The following is a 22,264-nucleotide window of genomic DNA, read 5'->3' as shown; positions in this document are numbered from 1 at the left end:
AACAGAACAGGTATACAGTGGCGGGTTCACAGAACAGGTATGCAGTGGCAGGTTCACTGAACACAACAGGTATGCAGTGGCGGGTTCACTGAACAGGTATACAGTGGCAGGTCCACTAAACAGAACAGGTATGCAGTGGCGGGTTCACTAAACAGAACAGGTATACAGTGGCGGGTTCACTACACAGAACAGGTATACAGTGGCGGGTTCACAGAACAGGTATGCAGTGGCAGGTTCACTGAACACAACAGGTATGCAGTGGCGGGTTCACTGAACAGGTATACAGTGGCGGGTCCACTGAACAGAACAGGTATGCAGTGGCGGGTTCACTAAACAGAACAGGTATACAGTGGCGGGTTCACTAAACAGAACAGGTATACAGTGGCGGGTTCACAGAACAGGTATACAGTGGCGGGTCCACTGAACAGAACAGGTATGCAGTGGCGGGTTCACTGAACAGGTATGCAGTGGTGGGTTCACAGAACAGGTATGCAGTGGTGGGTTCACAGCACAGGTATGCAGTGGTGGGTTCACAGCACAGGTATGCAGTGGTGGGTTCAATGAACAGGTATACAGTGGCGGGTCCATTGAACAGAACAGGTATGCAGTGGCAGGTTCACTGAACAGGTATGCAGTGGTGGGTTTACAGCACAGGTATGCAGTGGTGGGTTCACTGAACAGGTATGCAGTGGTGGGTTCACAGCACAGGTATGCAGTGGTGGGTTCACAGCACAGATATGCAGTGGTGGGTTCACAGCACAGGTATGCAGTGGTGGGTTCACAACACAGGTATGCAGCCAGACAGGAACAAGTTAAGCCTAACTAATCTTTCCCTGAGAGACAGTCTGCAGCAGCTCGCCCTACTCTCACTAACGCAGGCAGCACACGAGTGACCGTAATGGCCGCCGCTGCCTGCCTTATATAAGGGGGGGGTGGGGCTCCAGGGGCTAGTGTAGCCTAATTGGCTACACTGGGCCTGCTGACTGTGATGTAGAGGGTCAAAGTTGACCCTCCATGTGCATTATGGGGCGAACCGAACTTCCGCAAAGGTTCGCCTGCGGGACGCGAACGCGAACCACTGAAGTTCGCATGGAACCGTTCGCGGGCGAACCGTTCGGCCCAACTCTAACTGTATACAGGAAATCATCTCTCCAGCTTTACTATCTTCTCTCTTATCTTCCTGCTTTCTACTCTGAATACTTCTTAATCAGTTGATTACTCTTTCTGCCTCTCTCTGCACAGTCTTCAGGTTCACTGTACCTCTCTGTTGCTGTTTTAATCACTGCAGCCAGCTTGGCACATCATCTTAGCAGTGCCATGTTCTTTCATAGATCAGTTTCTTCACAGCCAGCCAAAAAACTGCGACACCATAGCTCTAACCAGCTCAGACTGGTTTTCTCTACTGCCACTCCGTACTGAGCATGCTAAAAAAAAACATCTGAGTCAGATGCAGGCTCTCTGTGTCCACCCTCTGGAGGCGGGTACTCTTCCTCTCACAGCTCTGGTTCCGCCTCTTCTGCAGCTGGTGGCCAATTTGGATCCTGGCTTCCTCAAATTCTGCAGCCCTGTGATTCAGTAACCTGTGCTAGCAGTATCTGACTGGCTGCAGCTGCTGCCCAGGCACAAAAAGGCTCTCCGCTTTCTTCTATACTTCTGGCAGGGCTACACTAGAAGTTCCTAAGCATCTTTTCTCTTCTAAATCTCTGGGTCCTGATGGTCTCCCGTATTCATATTACAAGCATTTCCAATCGATTTTGATTGCTCACCTAACTCTCCTAGCAAATAAAATGATGAACAGTGAACCCCACCCTGCCACTATGCTTAACTCACTTATCACAGTCAATCCTAAAGAGGGGAAAGATCCTCAGCACCCCCAGAGCTATCGCCCTATATCCCTCCTCAATTCTGATTTAAAAATTATTACTAAAGTACTGGCCAACCGTCTTAACCCCATATTACCTAAACTTATCAATAATGATCAGGTGGGCTTTATTGTTGGCCATCAAGCTGGTGATAACACCTGTCGAGCCGTCAACCTTATTAACCTTATGAGTAAATCTGGAAGACCTTCTGCTCCTTATTTTAGATGCAGAGAAGGCCTTCGACAGGTTGTCATGTCCTTTCCTCTTTCAAGTTTTAGACCACTAGGAGTTTTCGAGGGGGCCTTTTTATCTATTATCCGTTTCTTATACTCTTCCCCCTCAGCTGCCCTCAAATTGCCATTTGTGCCCCCTGTTTCCTTCCAAATTCATAATGGCACATGTCAAGGCTGTCCCCTTTCCCCTCTCCTTTTTGCCATTAGCATTGAACCATTAGCTAGCAGGCATGGTCGGAAGAGCCCATTTCCGTTTCCGGGACAATTCCGCATTCCGTCATACTGAAATTCCGCTACCGTTTCATTTTGATGGTATTCCGGACCTGTTCCGCGGAATTCCGACCTATACGGAAACATTTTAAAATCCTCCTCCTCCTGCAATTCCCTACTGGATGATATAAGAGGATGGATGGAGGGATGGAGGGATGGAGGGATGGAGGAGGAAGAGATTTTTTGTGTTATTCCGGAAAATTCCGTCGGAATTATAAAATTTCCGCGGAATTCCGTTTGAGAGGTATAGGAATTCCGGTTGCACTACCGGAATCGGAATTAAGCTAATTCCGGCCGGAATCACGGAATTCATAATTCCGCTGAATTTTCCGAGCATCCCTATTAGCTAGTGCCATAAGGCAGAATATACAGTAAATATAAAAGGAATTCAAACGGGTAGTCCCAAATTTAAAATATCCCTTTTTGCGGATGATATCTTACTGTCTATAGCTGACCCTCTTCTCTCCCTCCCGGCCCTTCATCATACCTTAGACATATATGAAACCCTTTCGGATTTCAAACTAAATAAAGATAAGACAGAGGCTTTCCCCATTAAAATTCTCTCTAATTTACTAACCTCCCTCCGTTATCATTACCCTCTACAAATGCACTCCTTAAAGTATCTCGGGATCTACCTTACTCCCTCTTACTCCACTCTATATAAATGTAGCTTTCCATCTCGCATCCAACGCATACTCCAAGACCTCCACAAGTGGACTGCCTATAAGATCTCATGGATTGGAGGAATTGATCAGTGCAGTTTCTAGGATAAATTTCTCCCAGGGCGAGTGTCAAAAAATACGCCCCCCCCCCCCCCCCACCAACATTCAAGGTACTTTGCGTGAGAGTCGCAGGGGATCTTAAAGATCAGATCCTTTGTGGTTGTTATCACCACACGTTGCGAAATGTCATTTGTGTAAATAACACACCTGTACTCACATCCCGAGACCGCGGAAACGCTTGTCGATCAAAAAAAATGGACAGTTGTAGAAAATGCCATAAAAAAACTCGTATTGGGTATAGGCCTTCACAATTTGTAACTGGCTATACCCCCTTTTTTTGAAGGCAGCCAAATCAGAGGTTGATTTCAGAAATAAAGAAAACACCTACTAACTAAGCCAACACAGGAGATCACATAGCAGATTGTCTTAGGAATTAAACTAACTCACTACCAGCTTCAAAGTCATGGATCACACACACAAGATTATATAGCAGATAATGCTTGGTACACACCATGCAATTTCCCATCAGATTGACTGTTGAATCAATAATTTCCCATCAGATTGACTGTTGAATCAATAATTTCCAACAGGTCCAATCTGATTTCTGATCATTTTTCTGAACGATTTTGTATAGAAGTGATTGGAAAATCGATCAGAAAAATGATCAGAAATCAGATTGCTGTTGCTGGAAATTACTGATTCAACTGCCAATCAAACGGGAAATTGCATGGTGTGTACCAGGTATTAGAGTTCTACTCAGACCAGGGCGGAGAGACGTATCCCCCCCTCTTCCCACTGAGAGTGGCCACAACAGGAGAAAAAAGCGACAGAGGTCAATGAAGCTAGTGGGGGAGGGAGAAAGTCACTAGAGCTAGTGGGGGAGGGAGGTCACTTGGGCTAGTGGGGGGAGGGAAGGAGAAGGTCACTTGGGATAGTGGGGGACGCAGAAAGTCACTAGAGCTAGTGGAGGGGGGTAAGTTTACTGGAGCTAGTGAGGGGATGGAGAAGGTCACTGGGGCTAGTGAGGGAGGGAGGAGGTTGATGGAGCTAGTGGGAGGTGGCAGAAGGTCAGTGGGGCTACTGGGGGGGGTAGAAGGTCACTGGGGCTAGTGGGAGGAGGGAGAAGGTCACTGGAGCTAGTGGGGGAAGGCAGAGGGTCACTGGGGCTAGTGGTGAAGGAGAGAGGAGGTCACTGGAGCTCGGGGAGGGGGGGAGGACCTCACTGGGTCAACTGGGGCAGGCAAAAGGCCACTGGAGCTAGTGGGGGTGGGAGGAGGTCACTGGGGCTACTGGAGTGGAGGGGGCAGTATTCCACTGGAAGAGGGAGGAGATCACTGGAGCTAGTGGGGGGAGGGAAGAGGTCACTGGGGCTAGCAGGGGCAGGACAAAGTTCACTGGGGCTACTGGGGGGAGGAAGAAGGTCACTGGAGCTAGCGGGGAGAGGGGAAAGGTCACTGAAAACAATGGGGGCAGGTAGATTCATACTTACTAAATTCTTCATTCTTCCGCACTCCGCAGTCCTAAGGGGGCAAGGCTTCCTCCAGGCAAGTCTTCCTCCTGCTGGACAAGCACTCCTTAGTGCACAGGAGACTGGGGGGGACCTCTCCCCTGTGCTTCCTCTGAACAGGAGATGGGGCTTCCTCTAGGCACACTTCCACCTTCCAGACACATGCTCCGACCTAAGTGAACTTCCATGGGCTGCAGATGGCCTTTCCTGCATGTGGATGGCAGGGCTCACCTTAGCCAGCCATCCTACCATCTGAGTCCCATGCGGGGGCGGGGCTTCCACAATTGGGGGCGGGGCTTATGGTGGCCGGGAAACCTCTCCCAAGTGTCTCAGATGGGGGCAGCTGCTTGTAGTCCTGATTGACTGTGACCCCAGCAGCCCAGTCAAATCAGCCGCTGCTGCCTGTCACAGTTCCTCCTGCCCCAGTCTCCACCACGTGCAGGAACACAGCAGCCAACTCCTTGTGTGGCCTGATGGCTGCTACAGTGCCGCTGCAGGATGTCAGTGTAACCACGTGGTGGTTACTTCAGTCTGCAGCCAAGGCAACAGGACGCCCAGGAGCAGTCAGCCAAGAGAGAGAGGTGATCGTAGTGCTGTTTTTCTTTCCTCTTCAGCGCGCGTCACCCTCTCTCTGTCATTCCTGTCCTTCTGCCTGCGCCCCCCTTCTCCTCAGTGCTGCACTGCGCCCCGTGCGGTGGCACTATCCGCACGCCTGTAGAAATGGGCATGGAATTGATACTATAAAGATGAATATCTTACCCTGTCTCTTATATTTATTTGAGACACTCCCGGTAGCAGTTCCATCCTCTCAGTTGGCCATGCTACAGTGGGCTTTCTCAAAAGTTGTTTGGAATCATAAACAGCCAAGGATTGGACTGATCCCTCAACGGGTTGTTTACTTTCAACAAGAAACAGAGAAAATCCCCCTTAACTCCCAATGTATGATGGAGCTGAACCACTTCCTTTACCTGCTCACAAAGTCGAATCGTATTATCCCTTCTTTTACTCCATTTGAACAAATCTGTGACTCAGTGGGTTACCAGAAGGGCATAATCTCTCAGATATATGCTTTGCTACACTCCAGATCAGGATCCCTAACCCTGATTCATCAATATATGGATAAATGGGCACAGGTCCTATCACAAGACCTGACTTTAACTGACTGGGAAGAAATATGGGAGAATGCCAAACACTCATCTATGTTTATCCAGATAAGGGAAAACATATATAAAATGATCTATCGCTGGTATCTTACCCCCGAAAGATTATCCACAATTTCCCCTGACACGTCAGACTTATGTTGGAGAGGTTGTAGTCAGAAGGGCTCTATTGAGCATATTTTTTGGTATTGCCCCTTGCTCACTCCTCTATGGTTAGATGTTCAAAATATGATTCAACCCTCGACTGGAGTTATGGTTCCTCTAGATCCACGCTACATGGTTCTGGGTAAACCTGTTCCAGATACTTCTAGACACATCATGCGCCTCATTACCCATATTTTAACTGCTACTCGTTTAACGATTGCTTCTTCTTGGAATAATATTGCCCCTCCTAGTCTCTCCGAGGTTAGGCTCAAAGTAGAATGGACCAAAACTATGGAGAAAATGACTGCTTCTCTACGGGATACAGAACAGCAGTTCCACAGAGTATGGAGTCAATGGAATTTCTACTATTTGTCTCCCCGATTATTTGCCCCCGTAAACTTTTTGGACCATACCTAGACTCCTCCCTCTGCTACAACATTTCTCTAGGCTCACTCCCATGTAGAGTGGTCTAGAGTGGTAGAGTGTTTCTATATTATTAGACTTCCATATTCCTGTCCTACTATTGGCCCTGGCATTCGAATACTCATCTTTTTATGCTAATATTTGGGGTTGACCCTCAGGGTCAACCATATGTGTTAACCTAGCTTCATTCTCCATTCTTTCCCTCTGAGATGACTGTCACTTCTTTATAAGATACTGTTTTGATTTTACATTGTTACTCTTGCTCTTCTCATGCCTCTGTTGGCTTTTACGCTGGATTCATACATCTGGAACAAGATATATGCTTTTGATACCTTCCATCGAGCATTTTGCCACTGTTAACGACATATTGTATCTTTTTTTACATCATTGACTTACCTATTTCCACCATGTGTTTATTTACCTACAAATGTTGGTTTATTATGTCTCTTTTTTTTAGTATATGCTAAGAGATGTGTTGAACATTGCTTGTTCCTGCCTTCTTTTGAAACGAATAAAAAAGTATAACCAAAAAAAAAAAATACAGTGAAATAATAATGCACTGGAGTGGTTTTGTGATTGCAACTTAATGAGGCAACAACAATTGCAGTAGTGTGCACACAGCTCTGGGTGTGGGCTGTGGAGTGTCACACACAGAGAAATGCAGTAGTACTATCAGAATACAGTGAAATAATAAAGCACTGGAGTGGTTCTGTGCCTGCAACTTAATGAGGCAACAACAATTGCAGTAGTGTGCACACAGCTTTGGGTGTCTGTGGGCTGTGGAGTGTCACACACACTAAAAAAACACAGGAGACCAATGTACTAGTCCTCAAAAGAGCTGTTTGGGGTGCTTTCACAGCAAGTGAGGAACAAGAACACAGGCCTAGCTAATGCTTTCCCTACCTATCTGCAGCAAGTCAGACCCTGCTGTCACTAACAGTCAGCAGCCAGCAGAGGACGAATCCAATATGGCCACCACAACTGTCTTTTAATAGGGGGTGGGGGTCCAGGAGGGGGTGCTAACTGATTGGCTGCCATGTGTCTGCTGACTGTGAGGTAACAGGTCAAAGTTTGGCTCCATGATGATGTATAGGGGGCGGGTCGAACACGCCATACGTTCGCAGTTCGTCAAGAATGCAAACAGCGAAAATTTGTAGGCGAACTTTCCGCCAGTGAACTGATCAGGCCATCTCTACCCGGTAATGGGATTCAAATGGTCATGTGGGAATCCCAAGTCAAGCCTGGTTGTATTAAGAGGATAGGGGTGTGGGGAAAGAGGGAAGAACAAGGAGAGGTGAGAGGGAGGGTACAAGGTGAAGGAAGGAAGGAAGAAAGGAAGGAAGGAAGGAAGGAAAAGGGGAAGAAGAGGAGGGAGAGGAAAAATTGGAACCGGGAAAAAAGGGCGCATGCCGCTAGTGGACAAAAAGGGCGCCGCCATTCACTCTCATAATAAATAGCGTTTAATGGGCGCCGAGCAGGAAAAAAGGGCGCAGGACATAAATAACGTTTACAACTGGCGCCAGGAGATTTTTAATGATTTATAAGTGTGCTTGTAGTGATTTACGTTTATAAAATGCACCCGTGCCGAATAACGTTTATAAAAATACTAAACATATTTATCTTATTTAACTAATTAAAACATTATTTAAAGTTTTATCCCATACTGTTTGTAAAACATTATTATTCACAAAATAAAGCGATCAGTACGTAACGTAAATTGCAAAATATTTTTTGCATCCACAATTAGTAAAACATTATTATCCACATAATAAAGGGGGGTCTTAGGTTTAGGCACCACCAGGGGGGTCTTAGGTTTAGGCACCAACAGGGGGGACTAGGGGTTAGGGGTAGGTACAGGGAGGGTTACTTAGGCACCAACAGGGGGGGTCTTAGGTTTAGGCACCAACAGGGGGGTCTTAGGTTTAGGCACCAACAGGGGGGTCTTAGGTTTAGGCACCAACAGGGGGTCTTAGGTTTAGGCACCAACAGGGGGGTCTTAGGTTTAGGCACCAACAGGGGGGTCTTAGGTTTAGGCACCAACACGGGGGTCTTAGTTTTAGGCTCCAACAGGGGGATCTTAGGTTTAGGCACCAACAGGGGGATCTAGGGGTTAGGGATAGGTACAGGGAGGGTTCTGTGTAAGAGTAGGCTTAGGTAAAGTTTTGATAAAATTTTAGTAATAATTACTAATGTTTTACAACACTTATTACGAACGTAGTTATATTTATATCATTGTTATAAAGAATATTTTCAGATTTTATTATAAGAACAAATCGTAAATGAAGGTTATTCACAATAATATAGAATTATAACAATTAAACATATATTATTGTTTTTTTCATAAACGTAATTATAAGTTTAACTTTAGAAACAGGGAAGAATAACGTTTTCACAATTTCCGACTTCATAAACATTATTTAATGATTTATAATTTTGTTAAACCTTATTTGTAAACGAAATATAGCACACTATTTTTATAAACCCTATTAATGATTAATTATTATTTAGAGTTTACACCCCGCGCCCTTTTTGTCCGGGCGCCCTTTTTGTACGTACGCGGAAAAATTGAGGAAAGGACAATGGGAAGGCAGTAAAAGAGAAAAAGGGATAACAAGAGGAAAGTTGTAGAAACTGAAACAAAGCAACAAAGGAGAAAAAACAGCAGGTGCTGTGGACATCTAAGCAGTGACTAAAAGTGTGGATACACAAATTAAATGAATGTGGGAAAAGGTAAGACAAAGTGGTGTGGGGTGTGAAGAAAATAGGGAAGAAGACAGTGTAAAGTGTAAAACAGAATCAGCATGACATAAACTTCCAGTAGGAATAATACAATTAAGTCTTGCTGATATCTAAAATGGTTAAAGTGCAGACAAAGAAAAGTGAATGCTTAGGGCATACATGTAAAAAAGTAGTGCAGTCATTTGGTGCCGGAGATAACCGCTTGTAGAATATTGGTAGCAATATCTAAGGAGTCCATGGAAAAAAAATTGGTAAAAGCTAGTAGTGTAGCAGGTTAGGTTTCCTGGAGAGTTGAGTTTTCAGGTTGCATCTAAAGATAGTGAGTGTGGGTGAGTGACATGCAGATTATGGAAGAGTTCCAGAGAAGGGAGCAATTTTAATAATAATAATTGGCATGATCACTGTGTAAAGTATTCAAACTAGTCTAGTAATTGTCCAGCACACTAGTGGCACATACAGTGGGATACGAACGTTTGGGCAACCTTGTTAATCGTCATGATTTTCCTGTATAATTCATTGGTTATTACAATAAAAAATGTCAGTTAAATATATCATATAGGAGACACACACAGTGATATTTGAGAAGTGAAATTAAGTTTATTGGATTGTGCAATAATGGTTTAAACCAAATTTGGCAGGTGCATAAATTTGGGCACCACAAAAAAGAACTGAAATCAATATTTAGTAGATCCTCTTTTTGCAGAAATTACAGCCTCTAAACGCTTCCTGTAGGTTCCAATGAGAGTCTGGATTTTGCTTGAAGGTATTTTGGACGATAACTCTTTACAAAACATCTCTAGTTCATTCAGGTTTGATGGCTTCTGAGCATTGACAGCTCTCTTTAACTCACACCACAGATTTTCAATTATATTCAGGTCTGGGGACTGAGATGGCAATTCCAGAACGTTGTACTTGTTCCTCTGCATGAAGTGTTTAGGGTCGTTGTCTTGTTGTAAGATCCAGCCCGGCGCAGCAGCATCTTTGTCACTGATTCCTGGACATTGGTCTCCAGAATCTGCTGATACTGAGTGGAATCCATGCGTCCTTCAACTCTGACAAAATTCCCAATCTCTGCACTGGCCACACAGCCCTAAGCATGATGGAACCACCACCATATTTTACTGTAGGTAGCAGGTGTTTTTTTTGGAATGCTGTGTTCTTTTTCCTCCATGCATAACGCCCCTTGTTATGCCCTAAATAACTCAATTTTAGTTTCCAAAATGAAGCTGGCTTGTCCAAATGTGCTTTAGCATGCCTCCAGCGGCTCTGTTTGTGCTGTGGGTGGAGAAAAGGCTTCCTCTGCATCACTCTCACATACAGCATCTCCTTGTGTAAAGTACGCCAAATGGTTGAACGATGCACAGTGACTCCATCTGCAGTAAGATGTTGCTGTAGGTCTTTGGTGCTGGTCTGTGGGTTGACTCTGACTGTTCTCACCATTCGTCGCTTCTGTCTATCCAAGATTTTTCTTGGTCTGCCTCTTCGAGCCTTAATTTGAACTGAGCCTGTGGTCTTCTATTTCCTCAATATGTTCCTAATTGTGGAAACAAACAGCTGAGACAGCTTTCTGTACCCTTACCCTAAACCATTATGGTGAACAATCTTTGTCTTCAGGTAATTTGAGAGTTGTTTTGAGACCCCCATATTGCTACTCTTCAGAGAAAATGAAAAGAGGAGGGAAACGTACAATTGACCCCCTTTAATACTCTCTCTCATAATTGGATTCACCTGTGTATGTAGGCCAGGGGTCACTGATCTTACCAGGCCAATTTGAGTTTAAATAAATAGTTCTAAAGGTTTTGGAATCAATAAAATGACAACAGTGCCCACATGTATGCACCTGCCTAATTTTATTTAAACAATTATTGCACACTTTCTGTAAATCCAATAAACTTCATTTCATTTCTCAAATATCACTGCATGTGTCTCCTATATGATATATTTAACTGATATTTTTTATCGTAATAACCAACGATTTATACAGGAAAATCATGACAATTAACAAGGTTGACCAAACTTTCGCATCCCACTGTATTTTACCCTCTCTTATTTCATAATTTCTAATGTTCCCCATTTCTTGAGAACGATACTATATATCTGCTAGGACAACAAAGAAGCAAAAAGCACGTTAAATCGGTATTAGCTCCTGTACAGACTCCTAAAAAGCTGTCCTTTGTACCAATTCTGATCCTTTTAAAACTCATAATGAGATCATAATATAGCAAGTTTATATAAATCCCCTGTTTGGATGAAGTGATTACTTTTGATGCCCATGGCAAGTATCATAGCCTGCAATGTTAATTTCAGCTTTGGTTCAACAGAGTGCTTACATTTGGCACCAGACGGCAAAACATTTGTCAAAACTCGGAAAGCAGTGGCGTATCAGTAGAACAATTTGGAAGCGCCAGTGTGACGGTATGACACTTGGCAAGCATACAGAAGCTATCAATGAGAAAATTAAGATGCAATATAGCAGGAAGGGTAGTGTTAGGTGTACAAGCAGTAAGGTTAATGTTAGAAGTAGTGGTACTGAGTTAGTGCACTGAAATAGCTGTGGTGATGTTAGTTTTAGAAGTAGTGGCAGTAAGCTTAGTGTTACAAGTATTGAGGTTAGTGTAGGTTTAGCAGCATTTAGACAGAGCAGTAGTACAAGGGATAGTGTTAGGTGTAGCGGTAATAGGAGGGATAGTTTTAGGTGTAGCAGGAGAAGGAGGGGTAGTGTTACGTGTAATGGCGCTAGGAGGGTTAGTGTGAGAGAAGGAATTAGGAGAAGAATCTGACGCGAGCAGTACATTGTTAATAGTATAATGCCCACAAAATTTTTGAATTTTACTACTGTTGGCCATTTGTGTCAAACTCATAAGTGTCTATAGTAAATTTATGTACGTTTGCATATGTTATTTTACTGCAAGAAAATCAACTATCGTAGCTCCACAGCCACAAGTTTCATTATGTTTATGACTGATAATGTAAACATCAGTTGTCCATCTTCTGTTTAGTAAATACTACACTACATTATAAAATGGAACTTACCGGGACACACAAGCCCATCTGCTTGTCACATAAGTGGACCATACAATGAAGATAAACTTGGCTGTAACCTCCAATGAACTTAAACGCCTGAATGGAAAATTGTCCATAGCTCGCAATGCCATTTGCTGCCACATGTATAGTTTTATCTTGTTCATTCTCGCAACTGTAAAATAATTATATCCAGTTTGTCTGAATGCTTTGACTATATAAATTACAGAAAACATATTTGTAGATTAGATTTATGTAATGCTGACTGGGTGTTTGACTATTGATTAGGGATGAGTGAACTGGAATTAAAGGACAACTGTAGCAAGAGGGATATGGAGGCTGTCATATTTATTTCCTTTTAAGCAATGCCAGTTGCCTGGCTATCCTGCTAATCAACTGCCTCTAATACTTTTAGACCCATGACAAGCATGCAACACATCAGGTGTTTCTGGCATTGCTGTCAGATCTGACAAGGTTAGCTGCATGCTTGTTTCTGGTGCTATTCAGAAACTACTTCAGCCAAATAGATCAGCAAGGCTGCCAGGTAAATGGTATTGTTTAAAAAGAAATAAAAATGGCAGCCTCCATATCTTTCTCACAACAGTTGTCCTTTAAGTATTGAAGCCATGTATTATGCACACAACAGCCCATATGATGGTCAGGAAGACTAAAGAAGATCTTTAGCATGTTTTAAAAGAATATTTTGAATTAGTTCACACTCAGGCGCTTTCTGCCCACAATTCGCACCAGTGATCAGCAAAGTGCTGCTGCTGTGCTGCACAAGTAATTCTAAAGGATTACTCACACTGCAGTGTTTGCAATGTCCAATGATCCCAAACGTGCTGTATGTAGCATTTTCCTGGCAATTGTGTCACTATGTGTGCCTCCCTCTGCCCTCATCTTTATGCTGCACATGATTGTACATCGGACCCCGTCCTGGTACTATGTATGTATACCACTGAAACTGTTACTTACTGCTGTGTGCACTGTCCATCATTTTTATTCTTTAATTTATAGATGTTTTTGAGCATATCCAATTTATATTTTTTCACTGTCTTTGATCTATATGTGTAATGTCTGGGTGATTGCTCATGCACTTGCATGGTTGCCATAGCCACTATTTATGCAAATTGTAGACTAGATCCCCTGGACCCGGGTCCTATTTTTCATATTGAGATCTATCATAGATCCCAAGTGGTCAATATGCAGCATGGAAGGGTTTATTATTGTACATGAAGATTCGGAAACTTCGATGACGTCGATGATTCGGAAACTTCCAACGTAACACAGTAGTGTGCAAGGCCCCATTGATCTGAATTGCCGTTGTGTTACCCTGCGGTGAAACAGGATAACACAATGCACACTTGCATTGCATGTAAAAAAGGGCCTCAGGTTTGCATTAGAAAAAATATTCATTTATGCAAGCCGTGAAATATAAAGTGTAAAATAGTGTTACACAAAGTGTTGCACATAGTGTAAAATATAAAGACTCACCTGTCTTGGATCATATAATACTTCAGATTATCATCAAAGTTGTCAATAGCGGTTGCAAAACAATTTTTTAAAACTAAGTTGAATCGTGTCTTGTCGCCTTCAGCAATGTAAACTCCAATATATAACATGTCCCTGGTGGAGAGCTCATCTCCTTTCTCACGGGCAATGCTGTATGCTGGATCCTTGAAAAGCATCATTACCACTTTAAACTCTCCAATACCTTTAAGGGTTATATATGTTGTGCTATAAAAACAAAAAATCTGTGAGTTGCATGGAACAAACATACATTAGAAATGCAATGAATAGGAGACTTAAGGAAAAAGTTCAATTATTTGTTCTCACTGAAATAATATATACATGAATATTGTAAAATATAAGCAATTTTTATCATTTAGTTACATTCAGTAAAATCCCTCTTTAAAAGTCTAACAATAGCAGCTTTTACTTTTAGTGCAATGAACAATTATTGTTTTAATGAAAGGCAATGGTAATGCGAAAGATGTATATAAACATTTTATTTATTATTTTATTTATTGTATTTATTGTAAAGCTGCACTAAAAAACAAAAGCTGGCAACATATTACGGATTGCTGGAACATTTACATTTTGCATGAAATTCACATGCAATTTTGAAGTTAATTAGATGGATGTTCATGGAAATTAACTTCATTGGTATCTACGGAAAAATCACAAGCGAAACTTTGCAAACAGACGTACATGAAAATTGCAAAAATACACATGAAAGTTTGTACAGAAAAGAATTAACAAACACAGAATCGTGCATGTGGAAAATTGCAAGCATTAAACACTAGGACAAGTGTGAATGGCACCTAAACCCAAACAACTCTGGACACTTTACCTGAGGCAGGGAACACACTTGCAGGGCCGTTTTCCCCTGCGTTTCCCAGGTTTCCATCGGGTTTTGCGGTCGCGTCTAACGCGTGCGTTTTTCCGCGTGCGTTTCTGCGTTTCTGCGTTTGCATGGCATGTAGTGTCATGCAATGTGCGGAAAAAAGCAGAAAACTGTGCGGCTACAAAACGCGGAAAAAAACGCAAACGCGCACAAACGCATGCGGCGCAGCGTTTCCCGAGCTAGGCTATTATTTTCAATAGCCTCTAAAATCGTGCGCGTTTTGCCGTTCGCGGCAAAACGCGCAGAAACGCATGTAGTGTGTTCCCTGCCTCAGGCCAGTTTTCCACCAAAGATTAGCAGTGCAAAGTGATGCAAGGACCACATAGCACCACAGGAACCAGCCTCCATATGACCTTGCACCACGGTGCTGCACCAAGGTCATATGCATAGCCCTGCCACCCGGCTTGTGACGAACTCCCTGCTGGGCAGGAAGTATGTCACTGGGGTTACCACTTGCCCGCACATGCATGCCACATTTCACTGCACTCCCATCATTCACACTTGCATTGCCCATCAACTTGCATTGCTGCATATTCCGTGCGGTAAGCACAGTTCATGCAACAACGCGTTGCAGACTTTGCACGGGAATGTGGGGGTTTGGCTAACTCCAGAGCACAGCGTCACATCACGTTAAGTGAGCAAGTCTCCAAAGACTTACATGGCACTTGCATTGGGAAAACGTAACATGGGGCAACCCAACGCGCAGGTGAAAAAGGGGCATCAACTACTCTATCTTGTATTTCACTTATTCTTAAATTACAAGTTTAATAAAGTGAGGCCCTGATTATTTCTAGTGCAATTCTTTGTGATTGTTTCTCTTTTGTGGGTAATTCAGCACTTTTTTTTGTATTGTAGAGTGCTGCATAATATGTGAGCTTACATATCATATATCAACAACAGCAACAAAGGGTTGACAAACAACAAATGTCAAAAGCTTTATTAAATCTTGAATTGTCTACTTGATTTGTTCATGCAGATACCTAAACCAGGTTCCTCAATACAGCAATATGTTATTATTTAAACAATACAATGATATCAGGAACACCTATGCACTATTGATTTAATGTGCATGTTTCACTCCGTAAAACACAAATTAGCTAAGGTGGAAATGACCACCCCACCAGCAAAGAATAAGAAATGCAAAAAACTCAAAAAAGGTTTACATTTGCTACACAGATTAGATGTTTGGCTACAAAGGCAGGAAACAGTAAATTCGGGCGCCTGAGGCAAGTGGACAAAAAGGGCGCCGCCATTCACTCCCATAATAAATATCGTTTAATGGGTGCCCGACAAAAAAAAGGGCGCCGGAGAAAAATAACGTTTTACAAGCGGCACCCGGAGACTTTTACTGTTTTATAACTGCTTCTCATGATTACACATTATTTAATGACTTATAATTTTTTAAACATTATTTTTAAACGAAAAACAGCACAATATTTTTTTCAAACGTTATTAATGCTTATCACAGGGGGGTCTTAGGTTTAGGCACCACCAGGGGGGTCTTAGGTTTAGGCACCACCAGGGGGGTCTTAGGTTTAGGCACCACCAGGGGGGTCTTAGGGTTAGGCACCACCAGGGGGGTCTTAGGGTTAGGCACCACCAGGGGGGTCTTAGGGTCAGGCACCACCAGGGGAGTCTTAGGTTTAGGCACCACCAGGGGAGTCTTAGGTTTAGGCACCACCAGGGGGGTCTTAGGTTTAGGCACCAACAGGGGGGTCTTAGGTTTAGGCACCACCAGGGGGGTCTTAGGGTTAGGCACCACCAGGGGGGTCTTAGGGTTAGGCACCACCTGGGGGGTCTTAGGTTTAGGCACCACCAGGGGGGTCTAGGGGTTAGGGGTAGGTACAGGGAGGGTTCTGTATGAGAGTAGGGTTAGGTAAAGCTTTAGTAAAATTCTTATTAATCTTTTATAAAACATTATTATACATTTCCCTTTAACACCGAAGATTAACGTTTTTACAATTGCCGATTTCATACACATTATTTAATGATTTATAACTTTATAAAACATTATTTTTAAACGAAATATAGCACAATTTTTTTTCAAACGCTATTTATGCTTATCGTTTAAAACCCTGCGTCTTTTTTTACCGACGCCAGCAATGTTGAAAGAAACAGCATGCCAATGAATAGGGATGGGGTGAGCAAAAATATGGAACAATATAGTTACTCTGCTTGTAGTTGAAGTGACAGAGGAAACCCTCGAGGGTATGTTACAAACATCACATTTCTATTTTTTTTTGTTCAATTCCTGCCACACTGTGACAGAAAATGGTAATACTGAAGGCTTATTACCCAACAGGGGCGTAACTAGACTTAATAGGGCACCCCTGCAAAAATGATAGCATAGGGCCCCCTTGGTCCCCGAACCCCATGCGGGTCACGTGATTGGGAGCCAACGAATGGCAGCAGAGAGTGTTCTGCTGTGAAGCAGCATCTGGAAGTAGGAAAAAATTACACATGCTCCTGCACGCAGTATTTTTTTTTGTTAACTGGCTGCTCTTGTGGTTGGGGAGAGGGATGAGGAGGGGCCACCAAAGCCTCTGGGCCCCCCTACGATGTCAGGGGTCGCAGGGGTGATTGCTACGCCCATGTTACCCAATCACAAGCAAAGTAGCTTCATATTGTAGTGTACTTAGGTATACAAGCTTTTGTACACTGAGGAGACAAGGCAACTCCTGATTAAGAACATAGAATCAGAATCATTTATTTCACCAAGTACAAACGGGGGGTTGTACCCAGAATTGATTTTGGTTCGTACAAGTTCTGGAAGTATGGGGGGGATAATGTCTTGAAGCCAAGAGCCGAAGCTGCCATACTACGCCCATACATACATAAATACATAGCCCAACAAAGAGCAGGGACAAGGTCCTCCAGCACCCAAGGCTGAGACACCAAAGTGCGCCCCTCCAACCCTCCCACCCCAGCTGTCACACACTGATTTATGTTAGACTAAGAGGCGCCACAGGGCCCACAACCTCCCCAACACCTTAATATCTAGTTATCTGGCTTGCAGTCTCTGCTATGTATCCCCTTTTCTTATTTATTTCTGCTTCATACACAATTAGGAATGACAGCTGAATGAATTGTGCGCCCCCTCCTACACTGCGCCCTGAGGCTGGAGCCTCTCCAGCCTATGCCTCGGCCCGGCTGGCCCCCAACAAAAGAGAGATAACTCTACAATTCAGTAGAGATGGTCTTCCAAAACCTCAAGAAGAAGAAACTCTTGTTTAACCACTTCCCCTCCCTACATTCCTACATATCTATGTTCTTGAAAAACACCACTTTACCTCGCAGGGATGTAGACGCTCGTCCCTTGCTGCCGCGTACTCCTGCTTGTTCGCGTGCTCCTGTGCTCATTCTCACTGCCGATCGAATGGAAACGCCATTCCCATTTATTAATCTAAGTCCTCATGTCAATGATCGCAGGCATCAATGAGATGCCTGCGTTCATTGCAACTTCCGAAGTATCACAGCCACGCATTAATTCCTATTCATGTACTTCTAGTACGCAAATAGGAAATAATGCACAAGAACATCTTGTGGCCAAATAGTTAAATTACACCTACATACATTTATTGTAATGAAAAGACCCACACAAATTAACTTCTTCCCTCCCACACTCTCCCATAGTATCCAAATAAATGTATGCATAAAAGAATGACAATGGGCTTGATTCACAAACCCATGCTAACTGTTAGCATGGGCGTGCTAACCAGTTAGCACATAAAGTGCTGCTCGCAGAGTTTTGCGCACGTAAAGTTCCATGACCGCGCGATCGCGGACATTTGTGTGTGATAACGCGGACGTTTGCGCACGGTCAGTGGGTGATCTAGCAAAAGTCTGCATTGTCGCGCGCAAATGTCCATGATCGCGTGACTTTGCGTGCGCAAAAGTCCATGAACGGCACTTCACATGCTAACTGTTTAGCACGCCCGTGCTAGCAGTTAGCACGGGTTTGTGAATCAAGTCAAATGAAAAAGTACATAAGTAGTTACTTTAGGGAATTAACTTTTTTAATATGTATGTCATATTATGGGCTTGTACTTGGTGATGGACTCAAAACTGAAAAAACCTTTATTTCCAAATAAAATATTGGCGCCTTACATTGTACTAGGGAAATATTTTAAACCTTGCAATAACCGGAACAAATAGGCAAATAAAATGTGTGGGTTTGCAGTTAGAATAATATAATTTTTGGCAAAAAGTACCACCCAAAGAAAGCCTAATTGGTGGCGAAAAAAACAAGAAATAGATGTTTTTGTTGTGATAAGTAGTAATAAAGTTATAGGCGAATGAATGGAAGGAGCGCTGAAAAGTAAAAATTGCTTTTTTTTAAAAGGGGGTCTTAAGTCTGGAATAAAAAATCTGTTTTACTCTACCAGCTCCCTGCAGCCGCCCCGTGCCCTCGCAGTCACTCCCGCATCCTCCTATGCCTCGCCGCCAGCTAGTTTCAGCCGACAGGCTCACTGCGCCTGCGCAGGCATGGCCACTTGTCTCCTTCTTCACGTTCCCATCCGCAATACCATCCTGCGTAGGTGCAGGACGCTATTGCGGATGGGAACGCAAAGAAGGCTATGCATGGCCAGGCCTATTGGGCCTGTCGGCTAAATGAAACTAGCTGGTGGCGAGGGACCCGAGGATCGATGAGTGACTGCGAGGGCACTGGACGGCTGCAGGGGGCTGGTAGAAGCTCCATGTGAGTAAAACTGATTTTTTTTTTCTCCCTGGCTTAAGTTCCTCTTTAAGGGGAAAAAGCCCTTGGGGGATGAAGTGGTTAAGGATAGTAAGTTAAACATTCTTGACAGAAATTTTTGGAAGAGGTGTGAAAGAGACTAAGTATGAGAAAATGGAACTACTGCGGTCATTTGTAAACACTTACACATATTGCTTCCGGTTTCGCGTACTAAAAGCATGCACAGGAAGCTAATGACTGAGGACATCTTGTGGCCAAATAGTAAAATTACACTTGCATACATTTATTTTACAAAACAGACCTACACATATTTTACAATTAACTCCTTACAGCCCACAATTTCCCCCCAAAAAACAAATAAAACTTTTGACAAAAAATTTAAAAATTACAATAAAAAAACACATAAATAGTTACCTTAGGGTCTGAACTTTTTTTTTAAATGCATGTCAAGAGGGCATTTTACTATTATTTTTTAAATTATGGGCTTGTAAATAGTGATGGACGCAAAACTGAAAACAATGCACCTTCATTTCCAAATATAATATTGGAGCCATACATTGTGATGGGGACATAATTTAAATGGTGTAATAACCGGGACAAATGGGCAAATAAAATATGTGAGTTTTAATTAGTATAGCATATATTATTTTAAAACTATAATGGCTGGAAACTGAGAAATTATGAATTTTTTCAATGTTTTTCTTAATATTACCATTAAAATGCATTTAACAAAAAACATTCTTAGCAAAATGTACCACCCAAAGAAAGCCTAATTGGTTGTGGAAAAAAAAAGATATAGATAATTTCGTTGTGATAAGTATTGATAAAGTTACTGGCGAATGCAAGGGAGGAGCACTGAAATGTAAAAATTGCTTGGATGCATAAGGTAAAAAAGACTGAAGGCTGAAGTGGTTAATTATGCTAAAGCTGTCATACACTTTAGTGGAAGCATAAAGTTTAATCAACCATTCAACTGAAATGAGCACTGCATTCATTAAGGATAAATAAATGAGACTGTTACCTTATTATTGGATTTACAGCTGTTCCAAGTGACACATTCATATCCCTGGGATATGCACAAGAAGCATTTACAATATATTCATCTCTGTAGATTAGATAAATAGGATCAGGTGGCAAGTATATCCAGTTTTTATATATAGCATGTGTCCTGTTTAACTGCAAGTCCAAAACACAAAAGAAGCCTTTATTATGCAGTATTATGCAGTCTTCTCATAAGTTTAGAATACATATTATGCCCTGTATGATGCTAAGAGGTAAAGCGGACCTGAACTCAGAACGTCCTCTCTGCTCTAAAAGATAAGCGACTCCTTTATAACCTTTAAAGAAAAATATTACTTTGTTACAGCTGATACAAATCCTGCAATAAATCTGCAATTTGTCTACTTGCTTTCATGGAAGTGGACATAGGGTTAACATCCTGTGCTTAGAAATTAGCTGCTCTGCCAAGGCAGTCAGCTGACACAGCTGAGGGATCAAATTACAACTTGTGATTAGACACAAGTGAGGGGAATTAGACAGGCTAAACTCTCTAAATACATACAGGGTGCATTTATCTCTGTTTTCCTTCTGTCCCGTGCAAGAGATCAGGTCCACTTTAAAAGAGTTACTGTAACTTTTAAAGTAAAAATCTTCTTCCTGCTCTCATACTGCTAAATCTGACAAATATTTTAATTTGAAAGATTACTATTTTAATATCTTGAGTTAGCCAATAAATGGTGTATTTCATATTAATTCTAGGCTTTCTTTTCTAACATATGACTAATAATGCAGGAATGGTGCAATAGTCTACTACAACGTATTTACAGTATATACACTTTTTTGCAGTAAAAGTATAGAAACAGCCCCTCTAAAACACTGAATTCAGGTCTTCGAATCACTTCCATGGCTATATGTACCATGTATAAAATCAAGCACCTAGACCTGTATTTCTACAAACATTTGTAAAGGAATGGACCGATTCTTTTGGGAGTTGATAATCGCCAGTTTAGGGATTGGCAGCGAAGGGCATTATCAGACAAACAGGAGGACAGTTGCATGAGACAGACAGAAGAGTTCAGTAGGGACTGGAAACGTACCAGTCTGTTTTTTTGGTAAGCTGCAGAGTGGGTTGTTGCAGTAGTCATATACTTTTATAATATCTAATTTGTATATCTGTCAGTGAGAAACTTCTTGCCTCTTACGTCTGTGATTTCTTTGCACAGGGAATACCCAGTTATCTCAAATATTATAACTTTATAGAACCAACTCCTAGCAATTCCATGTGTACTGTATTAAAGATGACCACAATGCTATAGACTGATGATTTCTTCTTTCCCATTTTGACCTTCAAGCCATATAAACTTACGTCTTAGCATGTTTTTTTCTCTGCTCATTACTAAGCGGAGAGTGAATTGCTCCTATGTTATACACAAAAGCTGTTCACACTTGTCACGCTGCAATTGATCCGCGGGATCTGTGGGAGTAAGTGGACCGTACTTCTGTGCAGTCCCTGATAATCCCAAGCCAGGCGGATGCGTTCTCCCATATAGGCTATAGGGGGAGCATCAGCCCCTGGCTCCAGCCACATCACTGAGGACCAGCAGAGTTGGACATTACACTGTCCGCTCCCGCTGGCAATATGTGATAAGGAAGTGTAGTGGGAACGGAGCCTTATGGGCCAAAGCCAACCACTATATTCCCCCCATGGACTACCTGCCAACTGAATAAAACCATGTTTGAGCAACAGTAGGTACATGTGATTCAACCAGAGGCAAGGTATAGTACATCAGCACAGTGGCATGAGCAGCACGGTGATGTAGTGGATAGTGCTTTTGCCTAGCAGCTCTGGGACCATGGGACCTTGGTTCAAATCTCAGCCAGGGCATTATCTGCACAGAGTTTATATGTGTGTGTTTCCTCCAGGAACTCCTGTTTCATCCCACATCCCAAAAACAAACAGATAAAAACAAAAAATGGCCCTAGACTACAATGGACATATGGTAGGGATTAGATTGTAAACCCTTCTGAGGGACAGTTAGTGACAAGACTATATACTCTGCATAGCTCTGCAGAAGATGTAA

At 42.7% G+C, this 22,264-nt stretch overlaps 1 protein-coding gene across 1 annotated transcript in view; it reads right to left on the bottom strand.

Moving 5' to 3' along the window:
* LOC137524663 (uncharacterized) overlaps positions 1-22,264 on the bottom strand; it is a 104,778-nt gene that overhangs the window by 71,848 nt on the left and 10,666 nt on the right. The window contains exons 4-6 of the mRNA XM_068244786.1: positions 20,206-20,360; positions 13,576-13,818; positions 12,094-12,256 (exon numbers count right to left, since the gene is read on the bottom strand). Of these exons, the coding sequence (XP_068100887.1) occupies positions 12,094-12,256; positions 13,576-13,818; positions 20,206-20,360 (561 nt within the window). The remainder of the gene's footprint in view (positions 1-12,093; positions 12,257-13,575; positions 13,819-20,205; positions 20,361-22,264) is intronic.

This window comes from Hyperolius riggenbachi, chromosome 7, assembly GCF_040937935.1.
Source record: "Hyperolius riggenbachi isolate aHypRig1 chromosome 7, aHypRig1.pri, whole genome shotgun sequence".
Classification (NCBI taxonomy): Eukaryota; Metazoa; Chordata; class Amphibia; order Anura; family Hyperoliidae; genus Hyperolius; species Hyperolius riggenbachi.
Note: the sequence above shows the minus strand (reverse complement) of the source record. Positions and strands in the feature narration are given on the sequence as shown.